General features: G+C 36.3%; 1 protein-coding gene across 3 annotated transcripts in view; it reads left to right on the top strand.

The window, feature by feature from the left end:
- Window positions 1-21,582, top strand: part of TBC1D2B (TBC1 domain family member 2B) — a 37,408-nt gene extending 15,826 nt beyond the window's left edge. Inside the window, exons 4-13 of one of the 3 annotated variants that reach the window (XM_075045526.1) lie at window positions 2,492-2,649; window positions 3,660-3,886; window positions 6,849-7,241; window positions 8,665-8,775; window positions 9,931-10,124; window positions 10,764-11,258; window positions 13,159-13,276; window positions 14,023-14,208; window positions 15,554-15,675; window positions 18,639-21,582. In XM_075045526.1, coding sequence (XP_074901627.1) covers window positions 2,492-2,649; window positions 3,660-3,886; window positions 6,849-7,241; window positions 8,665-8,775; window positions 9,931-10,124; window positions 10,764-11,258; window positions 13,159-13,276; window positions 14,023-14,208; window positions 15,554-15,675; window positions 18,639-18,834 — 2,200 coding nt within the window. In that variant the 3' untranslated portion in view covers window positions 18,835-21,582. Of the gene's footprint in view, window positions 1-2,491; window positions 2,650-3,659; window positions 3,887-6,848; window positions 7,242-8,664; window positions 8,776-9,930; window positions 10,125-10,763; window positions 11,259-13,158; window positions 13,277-13,705; window positions 13,836-14,022; window positions 14,209-15,553; window positions 15,676-18,638 lie in introns of those variants that run through there. The other 2 variants (XM_075045527.1, XR_012652831.1) reach the window with 2 other exon arrangements.
- Window positions 21,583-23,519: the final 1,937 nt, after the last annotated feature.

Genomic DNA, 23,519 nt, shown 5'->3' with positions numbered 1-23,519 from the left:
GTGTATCACAAGAAGGTCTAGCGAGTTGTGTGGAACTAGGACAAGATGGTTAATATTTTCATTAAAGTGAAAGCTAATTATTAATCTTGGAAAAATAAAATGACATAATAGTGTGACTATAAAAACTGGTGGCAAAAAAAGCCACACTAAAATGTTAAAAACTCTATTGCAGTAAACATATGCAAACAGCAGTACTGTTGTGGTTGATTGTTTTCCTCCATTCTCCAGCAATTCTATGCAATTTGGGGCTGGGGTGGAATCCAGTCACCTTTGGAATACGTGTGCACTATCCAGTATCTTATTGGATTATGACTAGTTTTAACCTCAGTCTTAGAGAATGGATCAGGGTGTTTCTAAAACTTCAAAGAGTTTTCTCTATATTGCTGGGAGCATGTATTTATCTATTAGATGTCTGAAAGACTTATCCTTCCTCCTGAACACACTTACGTGTTTGACAGAGAAGCTATTGCTATAATTGCATTTGCATCCTAGGTAGCAGTGGTGAAATAATCATTGAAGAAAAGTGAGGAATATGTCTTGGAGTTAAGCTATGTGTATGTTTACAGAAACTGAAGTTGAAACATGCTTTTCTACTATTTAAAATCTATTTTCAAGTACTAATTGGCATATATAGACATTTAGGCCTGATTTTTATTTTATTTTTTTTTTTAATCTTTATGCTGTCAGCTACTTGTGTCTCTTATTTATGCAGAATATAGACTTGGAAACGTACTGAATTATAGTAACCTCAAGTTATATAATCATAAAATAAGACTTAAATCCAAAACATTTAAAAATACAGAATCATTAGATCATATGATCAGGTCTTGCATCGTTTGACTGATTGTACTTGTCATACTGTGCTTAGGAAAATAAATATTGTTTTTTTAAATTCAACTACCTACTTTTAATCTAATAGAAAGCAATGAAGCAGTGCTACTTCAGTGCCCTTAACAATCCTATGCAAAAGCTTTACAAAATTCAGCATCAGCTAGGATTATTCATGGGCCTAACAGCAGTTTTTGAAGAAGCTTTTCTAGAACTCATTTGACTTCTTGTTCCTTGTGATTTTTTTCAAGCTTTAAAAGGTGGTGTTCAGACAGGCTTTAAATACTGAAATTGACCAAGAGCAGAGCAGGCGGTTGTGGAGTTGCACAGTAAGAGATCAGCCACTATTCAGAGATTAGCTGTAGAGATGCCAGCTGACACTTATTAATTTTGAGTGTCCTAGGAAATAATGTCAATCATCACCCAATTTGATCTATTTAATTTGAATGGAAGGTCTGAACAATGAAATGAGGCTTCTGGCCCCCAACAGAAATTGTGATTCTTTCTGGAAGAAATGTGTAGTATAATTCAGTGTTTGTCAAGTTTGCAAACTGATTGTTGAAATAGTTATTAGTAAAACTTTTAGGATTATTTTTAAATTGTACTTGATTATTTTTCAGTTCACCAGACTATAGGAATTTTGCACTGCATCATGATTAGCCTAGAGTTCACATTGATCAGATGTTAAATCTCTTGTGAAGCTGAAAGACTGGGTTGGATCATCAAACGATCTCGAAGGTGTAATATGGGTTACTTTCGGCTTAAGGTTTGAAGAGTAAGAAGAGAGAATGTGGCTGATTGAGTGAAAGCATCTTTGTGGGCCTTCATCTTACACAGATTGTGTAGAAAATGCTGAGATACTAAATATATTTACAACATTATACCTAAAACATTAAACTGGTTCATATGGATTGATGTAGAATCTCCTTCTCTAGTTGAACAAAGACTTTACAATACTGAGCTACATTAATACTCATGGTCATAAGTGTTGACTTAAACATATCTGATTGCATGATGGTTGTCGGGGAAGCTAGTAGGGTCATTTCATCCTGCTCATGAAATGTATTGTTCTTCTATAGAATTATCTGACTGGAATTTAGAGGTTGCCTCTGAAATGTTCTTGCAGATAATTGGCAACATTCCACCTTAGGAAAGAAAAACTGCAAAGGAGTCTGTCATCAGTGATTCAGCTACTGCAGGTCTCTTGGATGATCCCAAGTTTGACATTAATCCAGAATGTGGAACTGTAACATATATATGTTTTGACTGCATGCTGTTCTGTTTAATGCTTGGCAGTTATCTTAAAATTCTAAGCTACAATAACTGATCAATAAAGAGAAGCTGCTTCTAAATTTTAATTTTATTTTTTCCCTACTGCCAAAACAAGGATAAAACAGAGGATGACACAAAAGACCGTAGTGGTCTCCTAGATATTAATATTCTATTAAAGCAGAATAATTCCTCTGTTCTTGAAACATAGCACTGTTGATAGCAGGTGCTATTTAGTAGGATATGCTTTATTTTCTTTGAGCTTTTATTTGGTATTGGTTTTGTCTGTGTTTTAGCTACTGTTTCAATTGCAGTGGTTGTCTTGAAAACCCCTTTATAAAAAGAATGCAAAATGGAGAAGTCATTGTCACTTTTCCTGCTGTCTTTTTCACAGAAATTCAATGTCCTCTTTAAGAAAAGGAAATAACGAAAACCGTAAGAGCATATTTTATACCACTGAAGAGTGGGAATTGCTGGATCCAACCCCAAAAGACTTGGAGGACTCGATGGCACTGGAAGAAAAGAGGAAACACTTGGCAGAAGGAAGTAAAGGTAGAAGTGGGAGGAAGGAAGGGGAGCATATGCCTTACCTTCTCTAGAATAGTGTACTGTGTTATGTCTGTCTCCAGGAAATAAGGGGAAGTTTATCTTTTCACAAACCACATCAGAGCTCTGTAAATTCTTTTAAAAAAATTAATTCCTTATGATGTGTGTGGAGTCCCCTGCCATTCAGATACAATAGAATAAGTACGAAGCCCTGTTATCCACTGTTTCAGCTTCCCTGAGCATGTTATCATCTCTAGTTTTGTCACTTGAGTTGCAAAGTTACAGGATCAAGGGAAATGTTGAGGCTTTTGATTACTCAGCTGAGTGTCACCCATTGAAGCAGAACTGCCTTTAGACTCTGAAGTATGTATATGCATGTCATATTGGCTTGCTTCTGAAATGGGGGGAAAAAGTAGGGATGCATATGCAGTGATAGCTCATCTATGCATTGTAACTGGTTCTCACATTTGACCAGTGTCTGGAATAACCTTGTGAAGACGTTTTTACAGCTCCTTAAGAGCACCGTAGCTGACATCCAAGTGATTTAATCTGTTAGAAAACATCCTTCTCTCTAAGAATACTCCTGTGGTTATGTAAATGGAGGTGAAACCATACACTGAATGCCTCTTAAAAGAACAGTATGCTGTGATATCAGTGATGTTTTTGCCCTGATCGCTTCTGAGCTGTTAATTATTTGAAGCAAAGTTTACCTTGGCATAGTTGGGGTATCTTTTATTTTCGGTAATGAATGATAAAGTTGTCTTCATGTCTTATTTCACAAGTATTAATTTACGAGCTAAATCTTTTATCTGGGAGGGGAGAAGACTTTGAGCTATATATTTTTCCCACCAAAGGAAGTCACTTGGAAAATGAGGCATGTTTAACACTATTGTATTGGGCTGTTTAAATGCTGCTTAAAGTCTAATTTTAATGAGCATATTTTTAAAAGGAAATCTGAATGCTTTGAAATGCCTTTTTACTAAGTGAACTGAACTAGAAGAAATTGTTTTATGCAGGACTGAGTAGTTCAGCTTTTCCATTCGATTTTGGCCGCATTCCACACAAAACAAGGCGTCCATTAAAAGACATGATTGGATCAAGCAAAAACCGGAACAGCAGTGACTCTTCTCCAACTGAGTGGTATTCTGGTAATGGCAACAAACTAGTCTCTGAACTGCAGCTGAAGTATCAAAGCCAGCAAGAAGAGTTGGAAAAGCTGAAGAAAGATCTTTTGAGCCAAAAGGTAATTAAGCTTTCAGACAAAATGCACAAAAGCAAACATCTGGCAGGTGATTGTGAGTTTACCCTTTATGGCCATCTAACTGCATTAAGAGCTGGTGGGTTGTTATAAAATAATGGTGCTAAATGAACCTTTGTTTACAAAAAGTCTTGCAACAAGAAGGACCGAGTTTTACATCTGTTGAAGATTAGATCCCAGAACAAAACTTTCATTTGCACAGTGTTTGGTAACTTGGTTTATATATCTTTCTTATTCTCTGAAGCCAGCTTTCTCAGTGTCTGCCAGGATCCTGGCAGATAATCATAGCTTCTTTCACCATTAGTACATGTAATTCGTGAGGAACTTCTCCTTTCAAGTCTTTTTTTTTTTTTTTTTTTTTTTTTTTTTTTTTTGGTGGTGGGTTTTTGTTTGTTTTTTGATTCTTTTAATTCTGGAGGAGAAGGTCGTGGAATGGGGCTGAGTTCTATCTCTCTCCTTTTTTCTTTTTTTTTTTTTCTTTTTCCTTCTTTTTCCTCTTTTTTTTTTTAAACTGCATCATCACAAATGGTTTTGCAAACAATAGGCCTAACCATAAATCTATGTGTGTAGTACTGCCCTCATACAGTGTTCACACATGTGTGCCCTCATAACTCAGATATATTAAATACCTTGGTTTTATCTAAAAGAATTTCTACTCATTTTAAGAAGAAATGTTTTTTAGGTCTTATATGGAGCTGCTACTTTTGCTAGTTGTGTTTTCCATTGTGTGAAATGATCAAATGGAAACGAAAGAAGGAATGTGTGAGCCCCATATTTACACCCGTTTTAGGTGTTATCTCTCCTAGGAGTACATTTGTGCTCCTAAGCCAGCTTCTGTGAGAAATCTTACTGATCTAGTGCAACATTGTGTTCACAGCTGCTTCTGTTTAAATAAGAAAAAGAAAAATGATGTCTTGGGTAGCTAGAGATGTTCTCGCTCTTGATACTGGGCTAGATTTAGAACTGTGATCAATGGCAGCGGCATACAAGTAAGACATTTTTCTGACAACCTGGGTGACTAGACAGTTTTTTATACTGTAGTTAACTCTTTTTAGAGAGTTGATAGGAATTGATAACCTGCTCTGCAGCTGCTGCCTACAGGCAAGATCTGTCCCTGTTGTCTCGGATTCTCTCATAACGTAATGACTATTGGCATGCATGTTATCAGTCTGGGTTTTGTTATTTTTGATAAGTAGAATGGTCAGTTGTCACTGAACTATGGCCATGAAATCATCTAGCTGTTTAGTAACTGTTAAAAGTTCAGTCCAGTAGCATTAAGATAATACTTGTTAAAGTACAGTGAACAAAGGAAGAAGAAAATCTAGATTCTCAAAACCTTTTCTTCAAGGTCCAAGGGTTTCTTCCCACACCTCTCTAAAGACTGTAGCTTGATATTTGATACTGTAGACCCAGCTCTCTCCTGTTCATTTTTTTTGTTGTGGGGAAACAAAACCAAATCTGTTGGAACTTTGTAACATTCAGTGGTTCATTCTAGGCATATCTTTATGACTTTCCAAGTCTTTGTAAACTTCCAGATACATTATTGAACTCTCAAGTTCTCAGGAATTCCGTAAAACCAATTCCTATTTCTGTCCTTGTATTTTTAATTAGTGTCAGAGAGCTATTAAAAAAAAATAAATAAAAAAAATCCAGTTTCATTGATAAGTATTGCAAATGCTTCTAGGGTTAAACTTGCCTTCCCACGGTTCCACAGTGTTAAACCATTAACCAAACATGGGAAACAGCAAAGGTAATAATTCAGATTAGTGAGACTTGTAAATGAGCAGTCTGCTGTTCTTTCTTCCTTGGTGTTTATTGTTGATCTGGAATATTGTCCTTTGTGTTTGTTTTGGTTTTGTGTTTTGGATTTTTTTTGTTGTTTTTTATTTGGTTTATTTTTGTGTGTGTGGTGGTTTGGTTTTTGTTTGGGGTTTTTTTTGTTTGTTTCTTTGTTTTTGGTTTTGTGTTTTTTTGTTTTGGTTTTTTTTTTACAGTTTAGCTTTTGGAGAGCTTCAGGTAGTAGCTAAAGCAAACTCTTCCTTTTACAGTATTTCTTTTCCTTTAAGTTTCACTTGGACTTATTTGCATGTAACAGCCTTCACTTCTTGAAAGTCATAGTAGGATCTCATTCCAGCAAGGAAGTAGGGTTTTATTTTCAGGGTAACTGCCTTAAAAATCAGCTTCTCTTATGTGTGTGTACCCATGATTCCCCAAGCAAAACACATAGGTCTTTCGTGGAAGTGAATAAATGTTGTAGTTGTCCAGGATCTATGCAATCCTGTGAGCAAAGATACTTGTCCTTTTTTAGTGTGAGGGAATAGAAGATGAAAATGATAGAATTATTATAGATGTGTTTTCAAAAAAAGGTGCTAGTTCAGAGCCTTCAATGCTGTCTTTTTGCAAAGACCACAAAAATTCCTTTTCTCCCTTGTGATAGGTCAGTTAATTATTTGGCTGATTCTGTGGCAGGATTTTCTAAACAGCCCTCCAAAGACTTCCTTTTCATCAAAGCAGCATGTATTTTTTTTTTCCTTTTATTTTCTCTGCATCTGTTAGGGAAGAGAGCAATTAGTTATTTTTCTCTTTTCCATTCTATGATGTTCACCTGTTAAGCCTTTTTTAGCTTCCAAATAAGTGCTGGGCCACAGTTGTCAACTGCTCTTCCCAAACCTGTTGTAGTCTTTCTAGGTAGGATCCTTAGCTCAGTGAAAGATATTTAAGCCAGCTGTATAGGCCAGTCATTGTAAGGTGTTAGCCTGCTAAAAATCATGTCATGTAAGTGTTTCCTTTTTTCCTTAAAACACCACCATGAAGTCTTTTGTAAGCTGATGATTCAGATGCAGAACCCATTCCAAAGCTTTTGCTTGATGTTAGATTTCTAAGTTATAAAACTTAGAAACTTAAAACTTCATTACTATCTTTTTTTTTTCTTTTTTTAAATTCTCAGGAACTTGTGCGACTTCTGCAGCAAACAGTCCGATCTTCCCAATATGATAAATATTTTGCAAGCCGTCTTTGTGAGGGGGTTCCCAAAGAAAAGTTAGAGCTGTTGCACCAAAAAGATGACCAGATTTTGGGTCTCAACAACCAGCTTGAAAAGTTAAATCTGGAAAAAGATAGTCTCCAACAGGAAGTAAAGAACCTGAAATGTAAAGTTGGAGAACTCAATGAGCAGCTGGGTATGTTGATGGAAACTATTCAAGCTAAAGATGAAGTGATCATGAAACTTTCTCGTCAACTCAGTGAATGTGAGGACAATACATCCTCTCAAAGTGGAGCAGTAAATTCTTCCATGGCCACCTGTACTAATAAGGAACTACAGGAACTGGACAGACTAAAAGTAAGAGTAATGTCTCTGTCTTGATGGATAGGGAAATCTCTACTCCCTATAAAAACTACTTTCTAGTCTGCTATACTGTTTGAGGAGATCACTACAGCAGTTCTCCAAGATATTCATCAACTGAGGCTTTCTCTCCTTGGAATCTACACTTTGAACTGTTATGTGGCAATCTAAACAGGACTTTTATACTTTGAGCTGGTCTGTACAGCTATAGTACAGCGTCCCATACTTTCAGTAATTTAATCATTGGTGGTGTGGAGGAGGAGTGATGTGAGAAATAATCAAAGGAACGGGAAAAAGTAAGGATAAGAGGAAAATATAAACATGGAGGAAAACAGCCAGAAAGCTTGCCTTTTTTTTTTTTTTTTTTTTTTTTTTTAATATTTTTAAGTATCAAAACTGAGGAAACAAAAGAGCATGTGGAATGGCTAAGGGAAGCTCTGAGGAGGAAAAAGGAGGAGGCATATAAGAACTTGTTTTACTAATGCTGCTCCAGGTGTTATCAATGCATTTATTTATTTATTTTAATCTAACCTACCTCAGTGAAGGTGTCAGAAGTTCTTAATGGAGTTACTGAAGTTACCCACTTTGCTCTAAACATGCTTTCTTGCCTTTGGATAAATGTTGTATTCCAAATTAACATTCCAAGGGATTTGGAATACAAGTAAGTCATTTAAAATATGTGTAAATGTTCATTATTTTCTTTCCTATATGTGAGACTGGGAAGTTTTAGAAAATAAAATTGAAAGTAGAAATCGATGGTCTTGGCAGAAAGCAGACTGAAGTTTGTAGATGCTGTGGAGTGTGGGAGTATTGTAATTGTTGGGAGGGTTCCAACATGCCCTCATCCCACAACCTCAGGTTTCAGAGGTAGTGCTTGTAGCCTGGAGCTGAGTCGATGAGGCAAGGAAGCTTATTGCTAAGGATTTATATTTTTGTATGGAGGCAGACATCAAACTTGTACTTTAAATGAAGACTGGTGAGGGTAACCAAAACCCAAGGGGTGTTTGCCCCCACTTCTTTTATTGTATGTTATGTGCTTCTGGCTGATGCGCAGCATCATGATCTCTCTGGTGCGTTCAGCATGCAAGTTTCTGTTCTCCTCCCCGCTGGTGCAGCCTTGCAGGGCTGGGCCTGCCCTGTGACAGCAAGCAGTAACCAGCTGCCTTCTGCTGGGAGTGTAGCACTGGAAGGGATGCAAGTGAGGCACAGCACCATCCTGTACACCTCTGTGCTCATATTTGGCCTGTGTGTTTGACCTACGTGAAGACTAAAAATACTACTTGATCCTGATATTTTTAATGATAAGTCCTATTAGTAGCTGCTTGTTCTGTATTCTAAGGTATACTTTAACTGGTAGGCATTTGCTGTTTGTAAGATTATTTTTTTTATTAAAAATCCAGTTTGCTTTTTTTATCAACAGGACAGTCTTCAGGGTTATAAGACCCAGAATAAATTTTTAAATAAGGAGATTTTGGAACTTTCTGCTCTACGAAGAAATGCAGAAGCAAGAGAGAGAGAATGGCAGGCAAAGGTCAGACTAACACAGCATGTTTTCGTTTTGGCAATGTCTAAAGCAGTTTTCAAAAATTCTTTTGTAAATCTACACAGGGAACGTAACCATGGAATGGAAATGGAACAACTTAAATGTATTAAATGTGATAGCTTAAAAAAAAAAAAAAAAAAAAAGGAAATCCCCCCCCCAAACCCAGTTCTTACAGACTAATCTTTCTGAATGGATTCTTGAAACAAGTAATTGACTTTAAAATAGTGTTGACCAGTGGAACTTTTTCATAACTTATAAACACAGGCACGTATATTTCTGAAAACATTGTTTCCTCAGAATTAAGGCTATAATAATTTTCTTGAAGTATGCAAAAGACAGGATGTGTAAGGATTTGATATGTCCCCGAGTAGAACTTTCTCCTCCTGAGCACGAAGGATGACTACGGTATGGTGAATATAACTTTGGAAGTGTGTTTCTATATGGATGAATTTGAGTATAGAGAAGTTGCAGGTAAATAATGACAATTTCCATTGCCTGGGGCTAGGAAAAATGCACACATCTGTAGCGAAGGCAAGATACCTGTAGTAATGGCTTGGGTGGGGTTTGCTTTTGGTGTTTTTTTGGAAACGATGGACAGAGCAGCCAGGTCTAAATGCTGTGGTTTTGGCACAGAAGCGTGTATTTACAATTCCTACATGCTATTACCTAACTTGTGTCTTTAAAATGCCATTTAATTTCTTTTTGTTCAAACATGCGTAGACTAAAGCTGTTGCTTTAGAAGCAGAAAAATGGTTGAGTTGTACTTCATACAATGTAACGATAAAGCTTGCTCAGATTTTCCGCATGGAAAAATACATGCAGTAGAAAAATCTCTGGTCTACTATTGTGCTTAAAAGACTTTCTGTAAAAAGCCACAAGTATCTGAGGCTTCTTTCCCAAGTACTTTATATACAGAATTTTACAGTAGTGTAATAAAATGCATATATGTTTTTCTTTTCCACACGTAAAGGTTGCTTTATGTTTTCTGGTGCTACGAAAATGTGAAAGTAAAGCTGACTTTTCTTGACGTACAGGTTTCTAAACAACATAAACTAATAGAATAATATTGAACCAGATTTTAGAAGAAGTGTAGTACAAAGTAAGTTTCTGAAGACTTCTAATATTATTTGTTGTTTTCTGCAGTATACTAGCTTGGAAGCCAAACTCTGTCAGATAGAAAGTAAATACTTGATTTTGCTTCAAGAAATGAAAACTCCTGTTTGTTCGGAGGAGCAGAGTCCTGCTCGTGAGGTCATCACACAGTTACTGGAAGATGCCTTGAAAGCAGAAACAAGTGAACAACCAGAACAAGCGTTTTTCAAACCACACCTGGTCAGGTAATTTGGTCCTGTTAAAATAAATGTATGTGTATCTTGGTCAGCAGTTCTGGTTCTAACATTGGATAATGGACAGTGGGGATATATTTGCAGGATTTGGGGTTTTAAATGTATTTCCCTTCATGAATAACAGTATCATCATGAAATCCTTTTGCCTGTATAAATACATTTATTGTTTTATTTGAGATACAGTATTAAACTTAGACTCAAATGTTGCCATATAGCTGCTGAAGGTGAGCTACTGCGGAGATGAGTTCATTTGAACTTGACCAGGTTCTTAAATAAATTGCTTAGTCTGTGTAGTGATATATATTGGAATATGGGACCAAAGTCTTTTGTATATGGGATTATAAAAATAATTATTAAATAAAGAATATACTTTAGAAAAATGTTTAATAATTGTTACATCTGTGTAGTGATATATATTGGAATATGGGACCAAAGTCTTTTGTATATGGGATTATAAAAATAATTATTAAATAAAGAATATACTTTAGAAAAATGTTTAATAATTGTTACAACTTGAAAACTATGGGGAGTGGCTTGAGGGATAGTTGAAGTGACTTTAGGATGGGAACTTGAGAGTTTTAGGGCTGCTGAACACATTTTTAAAAGCCTTTTTTCCTTTTTCCATTTCAGTGAATATGATATATATGGTTTTCAGACGGTCCCAGAGGATGATGAAGAGGAAAAACTAGTAGCAAAATCACGAGCTTTGGACCTGAGATCGCTTTCTCTCAGTGAAAATCGAGAGATCTCCACAGGAGTAAAATGGGAAAACTATCTTGCAAGCACAATGAATAGAGAGATGATGCGCTGTGTAGAACTAAAGAATCTTATTCGATCAGGAATTCCACATGAACATCGTTCCAAGATGTGGAAATGGTGTGTCAGTCTGCATGTTAAAAAATTCAAGGACAGCACTGTTCCTGGGTACTTCCAAACTTTGCTTCAAAATGCTCTGGAAAAACAAAATCCTGCATCTAAACAAATTGAGTTGGATCTCTTGAGAACTTTGCCAAACAACAAACATTATTCCTCCCCAACATCTGAAGGGATCCAGAAGCTGCGAAATGTGCTGCTGGCATTTTCATGGAGAAATCCTGATATAGGATATTGCCAAGGGCTCAACAGGTAAGATTTTTCAAATCTTGAGTTATAACTATGCAGTGAAACACTTAATGAGCCTTTCAAATGACATGTATAGCAACGTGCTTTGTACAGCAATTTGCCTTATGGGTTGTATGTTCATAATTTATAATGTTTTAATAAACAAGTAACTATCACCTTTTTTTTTTTTTTTTTTTTTTTAAACAATAACAAACCAGAAGACCTGGTTCATGAAACTTGTGAAATCAGCTTGGAAAAAGCATTGGAACGGGAATTAACTCACATAAGAAATGGGCTACTTAAATGTAGTTTTACATTGTCAGTTGTAGGGGATCTTTTTGCTTTTGTGTGCAAGATTTTTTTTTTTTTTTTCTTCTTTTAAACAAGCAGAAATAAATGCTTCAAAGCTGTTTGCACTATTAAGGCCACAAATTTCAGCATTTCCCTCAGAATGTCTTGAATCAGAATTGCAGCAATCAATGCAAGGATGATTCTCATGTTACAATGCTAAGAAAAATTTGAAGCCATTGCAATTGGCGTTTGCCATAATAGTTTTGGTACTTTGAGATCTGTAGTAAAGGAAGGTATTATTTGAAGCAGGTGTGTTAGTATAACACCCCCCCTCATCCACATGATATAATGCTATAGATTTCAATTTATGCACTAATTTATGTACTAGAGTAGAGTAAAAGACTTGAACTAGAGCAGCTTTGTAATTTGAAACTGCACTGAAGAAGTAGTAGAATAGAGGCAGTGGATAACGTAGTAGAGGTAGTGAGGTGCTGGTGGTAGCAGTAGTAGAGGTAGTGAATAATGAAGTAATAAGTATTCTTTATCTGAGTATTCTTCACTAGTGGTAACATTCTGTAGGTAAATCATATATTTTTAGTATTAATATTGTTGCTGGCGTGTCACAAGACATGTCTGAAGAACATAGCTGTTGCAATCCTGAAGCAACATGTCTCTGGTGACTAGAAGGTGTTAGAAATGCTTTTGCTGAATTTGAACTTTCTGTGCAGCATTATTTTCTCCTGGGACGTTTTTTGTTTTACTATAAATAATTTTGCATTTGGTTATACTTGCAGAAGTTAAAAGCAAATTAGGTATTAATTCCATGCTTTAGTCCTCTTAAGCTTTTAAAGTGTGATCGCCTTATTAAGCTGTGTAACGTCAGAAGCAGTTCATGTTGTTACAGCTCCTCTTGCATATGGAACTAAAACAAGTTTACTTGGAGAAATATATTGGAGGTAATCTTTCATATTCAGACAACTATCAGTAACATGAAGTTAGCCTCTGTTTTATTTTTTTTTTCTTTCATAATATTCATTGGAAACAGGAAAACCAGGAATGCTGCTGCTGTTTAATTTTTTTTTCTTTTCCTACTTTTAAGAAATTCTTGGAACACATTTAGTCTTTTAAAAAATTTTAGGGTGTTTTGTTTTCCCTAAAAAAACAATGATAGATAAAGACAAAAGTGTTACTTATGTTTATCTCAATGGATATAAAGTAAACTTGCTAGAAGGGGTTTTTCTAAACTCACAACAATTTTGTGTGAAATGCAAGAACCATCTGTTTTTTCTCCTCTTCAGTAATGAAAGACAAAAGTCTGGGAATAGGAGTAGTATATTTAGGTCTTGGAAGCTTCTAATTATTTTGCCTTAGTTTCTGCAAAAATGGCTTCTAGAAAATCACTTTGCTTTTGCCTTTATCTGTTTTCTTATTTAACTGAATAAAAATACTTGGCGTGGCTGAGAAGGCATCTCATTGTCCCATCTCTAAACTTCATTAACAGTTTTGCTATTTAGTGCTCTCTAGTTAATACATTTATCTCTGCTGAACAGAAACAAAGGCTTTATTGTAATTGTTCTTAATACATTTTGTGATACTATAATAATCTTTTTATCCAAATAAACCCTATTTTCAGATTGGCAGCAATTGCACTTCTGTACTTGGAACAGGAAGATGCTTTTTGGTGTCTAGTAACAATAGTGGAAGTTTTCATGCCTCGTGATTATTATACTAAGACACTGCTAGGATCTCAGGTATGTGCTCTGCCAAAATAAAGCCTGGTCCTGTAAAGTGCAGCCAGTCAAAAACTTTTCTCTTGAACTGTCTGATAGGCATTTCTGGGGGATGTGTTGAGCTGACAGAGGTGAGTTCCAGGCACCAGGGCCCTTGCTGGGATAAGGACTCTGAGTATAGCACTGGAATAACTGTTCAATGACCTGCTTGGAGCTCCAGTCCTTAATCCCTCTTCTGATTATTAGCTTCACAACATTGGCTAAGCTGATTTATCATTTCTTTCCTCAACATTGGGGGTGGGAGTGGGGGGTGGTTATGGGCTCCCTGGGAGAGTGGGGGCGAGAATGCATTTTGCAGTACTGTGAGCAGTATATGCTGTAGCACTCCTGTGCTTCCAGATGATGCTCTGGTATGTGCTGCCTCCTCCCTCCAAGTCTTTCTTTCCCCAGCTTGTTCTCTGCTCCTGTGCTCCTGCGCCAGTGCAGCACTAGTGACCTGTAGTAGGCACAAAACATCTGTGTGCGAGGAGCCCTGTGAGACTGGGGGTGGATTGAGAAGCAAAAGGTCGTGTCAGCAAAGGTGATGTGCACTGGAGTTGCCACGTATGTTTTGAGCGGATCTAGCTTAGAATTGTTAACTAGACAGTCCTAGGTTTCCTTGTTAGCTCTTGAAAAACTTGCACTTACAGATTGGTAACAGTCCTACTTTGAATGACATACGCGTTGGAAAATTAGGAGCAATAATGTCCTATCTGTTATCTCTTTAGGTTGATCAGCGAGTATTCAAGGATTTAATGAGTGAGAAGCTTCCACGACTGCATGCTCATTTTGAACAATACAAAGTTGATTATACTCTTATAACTTTCAACTGGTTTCTTGTGGTATTTGTGGACAGTGTGGTTAGCGACATCCTTTTTAAAATCTGGGACTCCTTCCTATATGAGGGACCAAAGGTGAACTGAATGAGCCAAGATTTTTTGATTACTACCTGATAACAAAATACTGTGGTGGCAGTGAGTGTTGGGTGGAGGAAGGTTGTTTCACAAGAATCCTGTCTTGTGAAAAAAAGGGAGGAAATGTGCATAAATAACAAGTCAAAACATTTTACATTTTATCTGTGTTCTGCAAGTTAAAAGCTTGAGTTACATGCAAGAATTCTAAATGCTAAGTATTTTCCTTTCACACCCTCCATTTTTTTTTACCTTTGAAAAATAAAGCTATAGTCAGTGCTGTTTACTCCTGTGTGCAGCTGTCAATCAGTTTTAAGTAATTATATCAAAATAAGAGCTAGTCTTAGAAAGAAGAAAGCTTAAGTGAAGGAGACAGAAGTTAGAAGTACTGAAAAGATGTAAAAATTAGTTGCAACCAAGTGCTAATGTTTAGCTTGTCTCTGCAGCAACTGTTTTATTTCTGCAGATATTTAAAGTATAACTGACAAATGACTATCTGGGCTCCTATCTCATAGATTAAAGGGGTGGGCGTGAAGGAATTTTCACGTGTTTTCTACTTGTCAAATTGCAGTGAAATAAGATAGGTGCAGGAAAAAAATCATTGGATTCAAATACAATAATAACACTAAAGCAGATGTAGGCAATTGGAGAGAAGAAGAGAGTTATAAGTAGACAAAACCTCTGTGTTAGCTAGATTTCTTGTTGGCCTCGTCTGAGCATTCTAACATGCAGTGGTATTTTGGTTGTGTGTTCATTTAAATCAGTTTTAAGCATCGTGGTATTTTGTAAAGGCAGCCAGGTACAGACTGACGAAGTTCAGAACTTACTGAAGCCTTTTCAGAATGAAGGGAAATAATGCGGCTTCCAGCTTATGCCAAAGTTGATTGACAAACTGGTATCAGAAATTCCTTCAGCATCAGTCCCCCAATGTGTTGAGAAAATGCAAGGCATTGGAAAACAGCCTGTTTAAAAAGCAAAACTTAATTTTAGCTCTGAATAACTTAATAAATACATTCAACAGGCCCAGCAGTCTTTGTTCTACAACTGAATTAGGAACTCAAAGCTTCAAAGAATTAGTATGCTATAAATCCAATATTGTATTCTGGATAGAACTGCAGAACACCTTGTCTTGGTTACAGGCCACAACAGAAGTTTTTGGCAGCTTTTGGAGATCGGGGATGGGGCAGGGAGTGGCAGGGATGGGAGATAGAGGGAGGTATGATTAGATAGCTCAAATGCAGCCTGTAGGAAGAGTTAACACTTTTCCTTTGAGTTTACAATAGATAATAATGAGAATCAGTGCATTCTGTTCTTATAAAGAACCAAACATTGTATGTATTTTTATCAGGTAATATTCCGATTTGCCCTGGCACTTTTTAAATACAAAGAAGAGGAGATCTTAAAACTGCAAGATTCAATGTCCATTTTCAAGTACCTTCGATATTTCACACGCACTATACTTGATGCTAGGTGGGTAACTCAAACTTGTGTGTAATTGAGAGACTTGGAGTGCAGCATTGAAGTTGTCTGTTGTGGGGATTTGTGTTTGTTTTATTTTTATTTAGATCTTAATTTAGATATAAAGCAAGTAGAGATGAAACTAACTAATATTTCTCATGAGTAGTTTTATCTAGCAGAGACAAAAGCACAAGTGATGAATGCATAATTGTAAATTTTTAGATATGATAGAGATTACTTTGCCAGGTTGGCCTTGTTTAGCAGTTGTATCACAGTAGCAGCACTTTAGAATTTCAACCATAGGTGAAGTCTGCCCCTGCATTGCAAATACAACTTATGTTGTAAAATGTTTTACGATAAATAAAACCACCACAGTATTAAAAATGTGAGCTATGACTGGCCAGGTTTAGATCTCTTACGCATCATTAATGCATAGGTTAATGCCACATAACTCCAGTTGATTTTAAGATATATTTTGAAGCAGAGAATAAATACAAATTAGATTCTCCTCTGTTCTTCAGTCCTTGCATAAGAATTACAGTTTGTAAATTAGGATCTAATGTTTTTAGGTTCCTAGTTTCAAGACTGTAGAGCAGCAGATGAATCTTAAAAAGAAAAGTTATACTGGGATTGGTTTAATGTCTGAAAATGTTTTGCACAGATACTGAAACTCACTGAATTTGAATTTAGTACAAAATCATATACTGGAATCTGAGGTGTTTGTTTTTACCATAATAAATTCCATATGAATTCAGGCTTATACTTTGGCTCCTACTGCAAGAGCTATTTAGTATTTTTACTTCCTGTGTTTGTTTTGACTGGAGAGAAGTTAAAACTGAATAATCTTACTCTATTTAAAAAGGATTGCTGGGACTGATGCAGGCAGAATGTTCTGCAACTGATTTAAATGGTAAAAGTCTTGATAACAGATGTTGCTTCCTCTGCTGAAACCTCTCCAAAAACTTTCGAGGGGGAGTTGCGTGGTGCTTTCTATTTTAGCATTCCCCCCTTTGATTTGAAAAATGCTGGGCAGTTGTTGTACTCAGCTGTTTGTGACCAAAATAAATGCTAACTCTGATTCCAAATCTGGAAGTGACAGAGAAGTATGTTCTTGATTTTGGGAAGAGGGTGCACATATTTTTAAGAGAAAACAATAAATAAAACAAACTTGTGGATATTTTATAGTCAATAAATAGGCTGTTTTATAGCTTATAATCAAATGTGTAATATGTCGTACCACAGCAGTATTGCCAGAAACTAAAGATTGCAAAAGAAGGGTGGCGGCGGTGGTGGTGGTGTAAGAAATTTTTTGAACAAAATTTTGATATCTAATCAGAGCTGCAGATTTGCCTTTTACTTCCTTTTCCAATTATGTAATGGGAATGATGTCTTGGCTCTCCTGTCTAAACTTTCTGGTCCTGAAATAACCTATTTTAAAGATTTCTAATATTGCTGGAAGAGATCTCATTTTGGTGTTAACAAGATGAGCTAACCGGGTATCTGTGGCAGATGGTAAGTTCAGGTGAGGACAGAATTCAGTGTATCGAAGATATTTACAATAGAGATATACTCTGTGCTGGACTGTAGATACCCATTTTCTTAGGATTTTCAAAGTCGGAGTTGAAAGTAGTGGTGCAGTGCCACCTAGGGGATATGAATTTGCCTGCTAGAACTGATAAGGCATGATTCAAATTACTTGGTTTCTTATTCTACCATTTTGTACAAGTTCTACAGCATCAAAATTTAAACAATACAAAAGCGTGTAGAATGATGTCTTTCTGATATGGACAAAAAGTAATCTTGTTGTAGAGGAAAAATTCAGAAAGAGAATTTTTATAGAATTCATGGACATCCTGAATGGGTTAGAAAAATATTTTGCACAGAATTTCTAAGTTTAAGCTCTCTGGTGGGGAAAAGTCTCTACAGATGTGTGCATAATTATATTCTAGGTTATAGGATGTCATGGTTAGGTTTTTCTGCAGATGAAAATTGTGTTTCATACCATGTTGTGCACAGGTAGAGAAGCTCTTGGAATATGTTCAGTTTATAAATAGCAGGAAATTCTTCTTGTTCACTCAAGAATACAAACCTAGGGAGAGCTTAGCCTTAAATAAGCTGTCTAAATAAATTTTCTTAATATTTGGATTCATCTGATAATTAAACTAGAATAAGTTAAATTCCAGTTCCCCTTTTTCCCTTAGTAAATAATGAGATATTTTTTAGGTTAGATCAACAGTAATGATGTAGTTAACTCTGTCTTTGGACTGATTAGGTAGATCAGTTACTAGTTTTGCTGTGACTGAATGACAGTATGATGGAGCATGACTCTGGAGGGGTGATGGACATTCTTGTGGTGCTTTGCTATGTGATCTGATGAGCTTGAGTTGACACTAGCTCAGAGCTTTCTGTACTCCAGCCAGCAGAATCCCAGAGCTTTCTTACTGTATCATGAAGTTTGGCTTATAGATGTTTTGTATTATCCTTGTCTGTGTTTGTATTATCCCAGGTTTTATCTGGTCTCTTACACCAGTTCATTATCTTGGGTAATTTAAGAGCTGACTGTCCTGGGATTGAGTGACCTTCAGTGAGTTATATGGAGGAAGTTATCCGATCTGTGATCGGGTAACTGGACGTACCAAGTGTTCAGTCTAGCCAATGAAGCTCTGATTAGCTAAGCTTACATCTTCTGTTCAGTGTTGTCAAGGCTGTAATCACTATAACATTATGCAGAGTTTGCAAGTGGCTTTGCGAACTGTTGAGCATTTGATAACACTTTATCACTTGAACTAACTTTAAAACTGAGTGCTTTATAGAACTTTCTTGCAATACTGGTAACATCTGAGACCTGTCAGCTATGTGAAGGAGACCAGAGATATCAGCTATATACTAAATATTCGATATGGATGAAGTTCAAAACTGATTTTAAAAACCACTAAATATGAATGATTGTTTTCTAACATTGTATAATCTTACAGGAAACTGACTGGTATTGCTTTTGGAGACCTGAATCCTTTTCCATTACGTCAGATCAGGAACCGGAGGACCTATCACCTGGAGAAAGTGCGTCTTGAACTAACTGAACTAGAAGCCATTCGTGAGGATTTCCTGCGTGAACGAGAGACGTGTGTAGAAAAAAGAGACCTTATTAGTGATGATGAGGAGGATAGCTGAAACTACTCAACATAAACTTTTCTTTGGGATTGTGACCAAAGTGAGTTAACCTCCAAAACACTTTATTAATCCTGTCAAACAGAATGTAAACTAGTTGCTTTTGGAAATATGCAGGACAGATTTCCAAACCCCAGCACTTTCGGAAATATTGCTTTGTATGGAGGCCAAACACTTCTGTTTACATTTATGTTCATGGAATTGTATGTAGAGCACTTAGTATCTGTCTCAGTTTAGTCAATCAGCTGAATTGCCAGTTGTTTTCCTGCAGCGCACTGTTAGTGCCTGTATGTGAAACAGTAGTAAGAAAAGTCCACGCTTTGTTTACTACATTTATTGCCATTCTACCTTCTTTGGATGTAATCATGTTTTTTGTAGCGCACGTTCGATGTGGGAGGACATTGTATTTTTTGGTTTCAGGTTGGTTCAATAAATGGCTTTCATCATGTTGTCCTTGAATAAACTAGGCATTCTTCAGGTCACAAACTAGAAAAGTATGGAATGAAGCACAGGAAGAACTTTTACATTCTTTTGTCTTTTCCTGAAGTGACATGAAATGGATCATCAAACAGAACACTTGAATATATGTACTTAAAGTAAAGGTAAAATAAGTACCTATTTGTCACTGAGTGTTCAGTGTATACTGAAACAGTGATATCAAACATCATTTATGCTTTTCTGGGCAGCTGTGTTGATAAAGATTCTTGTTAATGCAAAGTGCTTTGTAGATTAAATTCTGTTTAGTCAATTTTATTTCTATTCACTTTTTTTTATTGCAATGTCTCAAAAAGGCCACAACCAAACCCAGCTATTATGGAAAAAGAATGGAGCTTGTCACAGGAGTACCATGTTTTAGTAGCTAATTAGTGGTGGGGTTTTTTGTTTTTTATTTTTTATTTTAATGCTTCTTCCTATTTAGGGCTTAAAATAAGATGATGTCTTGATCTTTAAGAGGAAACATAGCATTCTTTTTGCATTAATGTGTAACTATTGTACAATAGTGGTAGTGATAGGATTCCTAAAACAAATACTTAGCAATCAATCAAAGGAGCCTAAAGGTCACAGCATGCACACAGAAATTCAAGATCCTTTTCCAGCAGAATAATGCAATATTCTCTTAATGTGCTCAACTGCTGTGAGTGTTGAATGCACGTCCTACAAGACAGCTGTAAGGAAACATTTGGGGTGTTTAGCTGTAGTGTTTCTGACTGGAAGTGTGATTGGAGGCCATTCTTTCTCATTTGATTAGCAATACTCTTAAATGGTTCTGAGGGCAAGGAAGGCTTCTTTCTTGCTAGCTCATCTCTGGACTTTTGCAATGTCCTTTCTTGAGCTGTTGGATCTTCAGAATGTTGGATTAGCTTAAATGTTGTGTCTGGATGCATCATGATAAAACTAGCATTCAAATACTAGGCAGCAAATTGCTCAGCTCTGGGAAAGTGATTAATCGGCAAAAAACAAAACTGGTCATCGGGAACAGTCAAGTGCATCAAGCATCTACTTTGTGTGTTTTCTCTTGGTTTTCTGAGAACAAATAGGATTTCTTTATCAGGTATACTTGTGTAATTGTTTTAGAAAACTTAAGTGTGTGCAGGGAGAAATCCTTCTGTTTCACAGCACTTTTTTTTGAGAATGTATTTGTAGCCTTCTCTAAATAGGCATATTATCACTCAATTTATCTGGAAGGGAAATATTTAATCAGTGGTGAACATTGTAACTTACAGGACTACTTTTGGTATAAAATGTATGCTTCTTCTTATATGATGTAATTTTTAATTAGCCAACAAATCCTTGCCAATGAGGGACACGTGGTATGATCATCTTGATTTGTGTGTTATTTGTGTTCTAAAATGTCCCCTACCTTGTCTGTTGTCAGCAGTAGTTTGGGGTTTTTTTATTCCCTAGTTAAACTTGGTTGTGTACTTGAGTTCATTAGGCAGGTTTTTCATATTATTGCATGTACTGTATTCTTTTTTTACTTACAATCAGTGTTTGAATATAAAAATGGGACCAGGTTTTCTAATTTTCTAGTTATGCTGTCTTGGTTTTGAAAGAGCTGGTCTCTAAATCAATCTGTAATGTCTGCTTTTTTTTTTTTTAATCTTGTTTTCACGTGTTAAATTAAATCTTTCTAAGCTAAAGATCTTCCTTCCAGTAGCAACAGTTGACATGTTAAGGTGAAGAATTTAGAAGTATGTACCTACCCTATTCCTACAAGTCTATTATTCCTGGGGTTTGAGTCTTCACTAGGAACTAGTCCTATGACTTTAGGAGATGTTTTCAGAGTGATTTCGTTGAAGTCTTTACATTGTGAAGATAAAACTAGCTTTAGGGCAACTGTTCAGGAAGTTCTCTAGCTGACAAAACATGACCTGCAATGTTACAGGGCCATTTCTTTTTTACAGTTGTGCTGATGGTTAAATTTGTGTGTGTGTGTTGCTCTGTTTCATTATGTAAGTTGTTACCCAATTGTACAGTAAAACTAAGTAGCTCTGTTTATTATGACACTATGTGAATCTAATACATGAATGTTAGGATGCTTATGTAAATCATGTTGTCTCTGGGTATTTTGCTAGCTTGCAAATATGAAATGAGTTGATGCTGTTACACTCAAGTTCCGAGTGAGCTGTTGGCTTCATTTTGTTAAGCACTGTTACTGATGCCTTAATTAAAAAGTCAAAAAATTGCAGAGGCATCTAACCTCTGACCACTAGGAAGTCTACATAGAAACAAAAATGAGATGTATATAGCAGGAAGCAATGTCATGGGAAGCTTGCCTTGCTGTTGCAAATGTCTTTGGGTGACTATTAAGTTTTCTAGTGATGGTTAATCTGGTAACTTTGAAGAGTATTAACTAGTTAGGGACATGCAAGATACACAGGCAGTATTTAAACCTGATGAAACCAAGCAAAAATACAGTGTGAATCAGTGGCCTGCAAAAGCTGAACTGCATAGATACAAAGTGTTTGTATCTAGGGGTAAACTTCTGAAACAGCGCATGAGGATTTAACATTCATGCCAGCTACTTAGTAGGAAATTGACCTGTTAAAAAACAGCCTTAGCAGTCTTTATTTGCATTATCTTCAAGATGATGCATGTATGTGCAAGGAGTTCCTTATGCATGTTTCCCAGTATATGTGATGTAAACCAAACCACTAAGCTGCATCTTGCAGAATATTCCTCTCTCTTCATACACCTATGCATGGCTTTCCAGTGAAACTTCTGGTTACTTGTTTAAAATATTCTATTATCTTCTGTTAAATAGGCAAAAAAATGGTGCACTACACCTCTAGCTATTAAAACTGCACAGTATTTGAATTTTACCTGTATATGTGTACAGGTAGTGTTATCCAGTGTTATCAGATTGTTTGGTGTGTTGTGTTTTTTACCAGCTGTGTAATCAGTAAAAAAGATTTTTTGTTGCCCTTTGGGTGTCTTCTGTGAGAGAATCTCCCCTTCCCCTCAGTCTTTGTAAACATGGTAAGATATTTCAGCAGAAAGCGAAAGATTTTTTTTCTTCCTTAAGACATCAGGAATGAATGAATGGTCTTAAATTTTACAGAGTTGTATGTTCAGTCATGCTTAACTGAGAAATGGAAAATTAATCAATTTCATGAAATTATGTAGCTGTTTAAGTGAATGTTCCCTCAAGTGCCATGTTAGAAATCAGCAATATGCGGTACAAGAAATTTGAATCACAAAACATAAGTGATGTTATTTTCATAAAGATTGATGTAAAGAAAAAATAAATTGTTTACTACTTTACAGCTTGCTCTCGTTCTTTTTTTCTTTTTTTCTTTCTGTAACAGGTGGAAATAGCTGCAGGTGCCATCAGAACAGAACAGTAGTAAAGCTGGTGGTTTTTTCTGATAATGTGATTTGAGAGAGTCTCTACAGAGGAACATATATGCAAATTTGGCTTTGAAGCATGAAAATGTGAACTATAGACATGTTGCATGCAGGTGATGCTGACTGGGTAAACTCGTGATTGGTGTCCTTAGTTTCTTGGGAGAGGAGAGAAGGGGAGGGGAGATTAAATTTGTGTGAGTGTTCACAGGGAACACACTTCCTAAGAAACATACGTATTTGTATGATATATCCTGACACCAAAAGCCTCTTTTTAATAGGCTTGGGCACTGATGTTCTGCTAAAGCCTTTGGTAGCCAAGTGCATAATTTCAGCTGCTTTGAAAATTTAACGAAGTACTGAATTAATTTGGAAATCTAGCCTCAATCTCTGTCTGTCAGATACGATTTTTGCATTTTGGAGTTACCTTGATTCCCTTAAAGAGGCTATCAAGTATCTCAGCTGCTTCAGATATAAAACTTAACCGCTAAATGTTGTGAGGGAGGAAAAATAAGAGTTGGGAGACACTTTAATTGCATGTCCAAGCAGATCTTTCACAGTAGACATGAATAGTGCAGTTTTTGTCCTCTGGCTCTGCTGCAGGATGGCAAGCTGTTAAGAGTAGATATTGGCACAGTTGGAAGTCTGTTCAAAGGGGTTGCAAAACAGGATAGAGAGCAGCAATTGAGGCAGAACATGACTATGGCCTAAGGACCTCTTCTCTATACTGAAAATTTAAGTCAAAGGAATAAACAGAAAATTCTGCAAAGAGAGTGCATACGGAGCAATGTCCTCACTTGGACACTTGGCATATTTAGCTTGACTAGGTTGTGTTGCCCTAG

Source organism: Buteo buteo, chromosome 13 (genome assembly GCF_964188355.1).
Source record: "Buteo buteo chromosome 13, bButBut1.hap1.1, whole genome shotgun sequence".
In the NCBI taxonomy this organism is placed as follows: Eukaryota; Metazoa; Chordata; class Aves; order Accipitriformes; family Accipitridae; genus Buteo; species Buteo buteo.
Note: the sequence above shows the minus strand (reverse complement) of the source record. Positions and strands in the feature narration are given on the sequence as shown.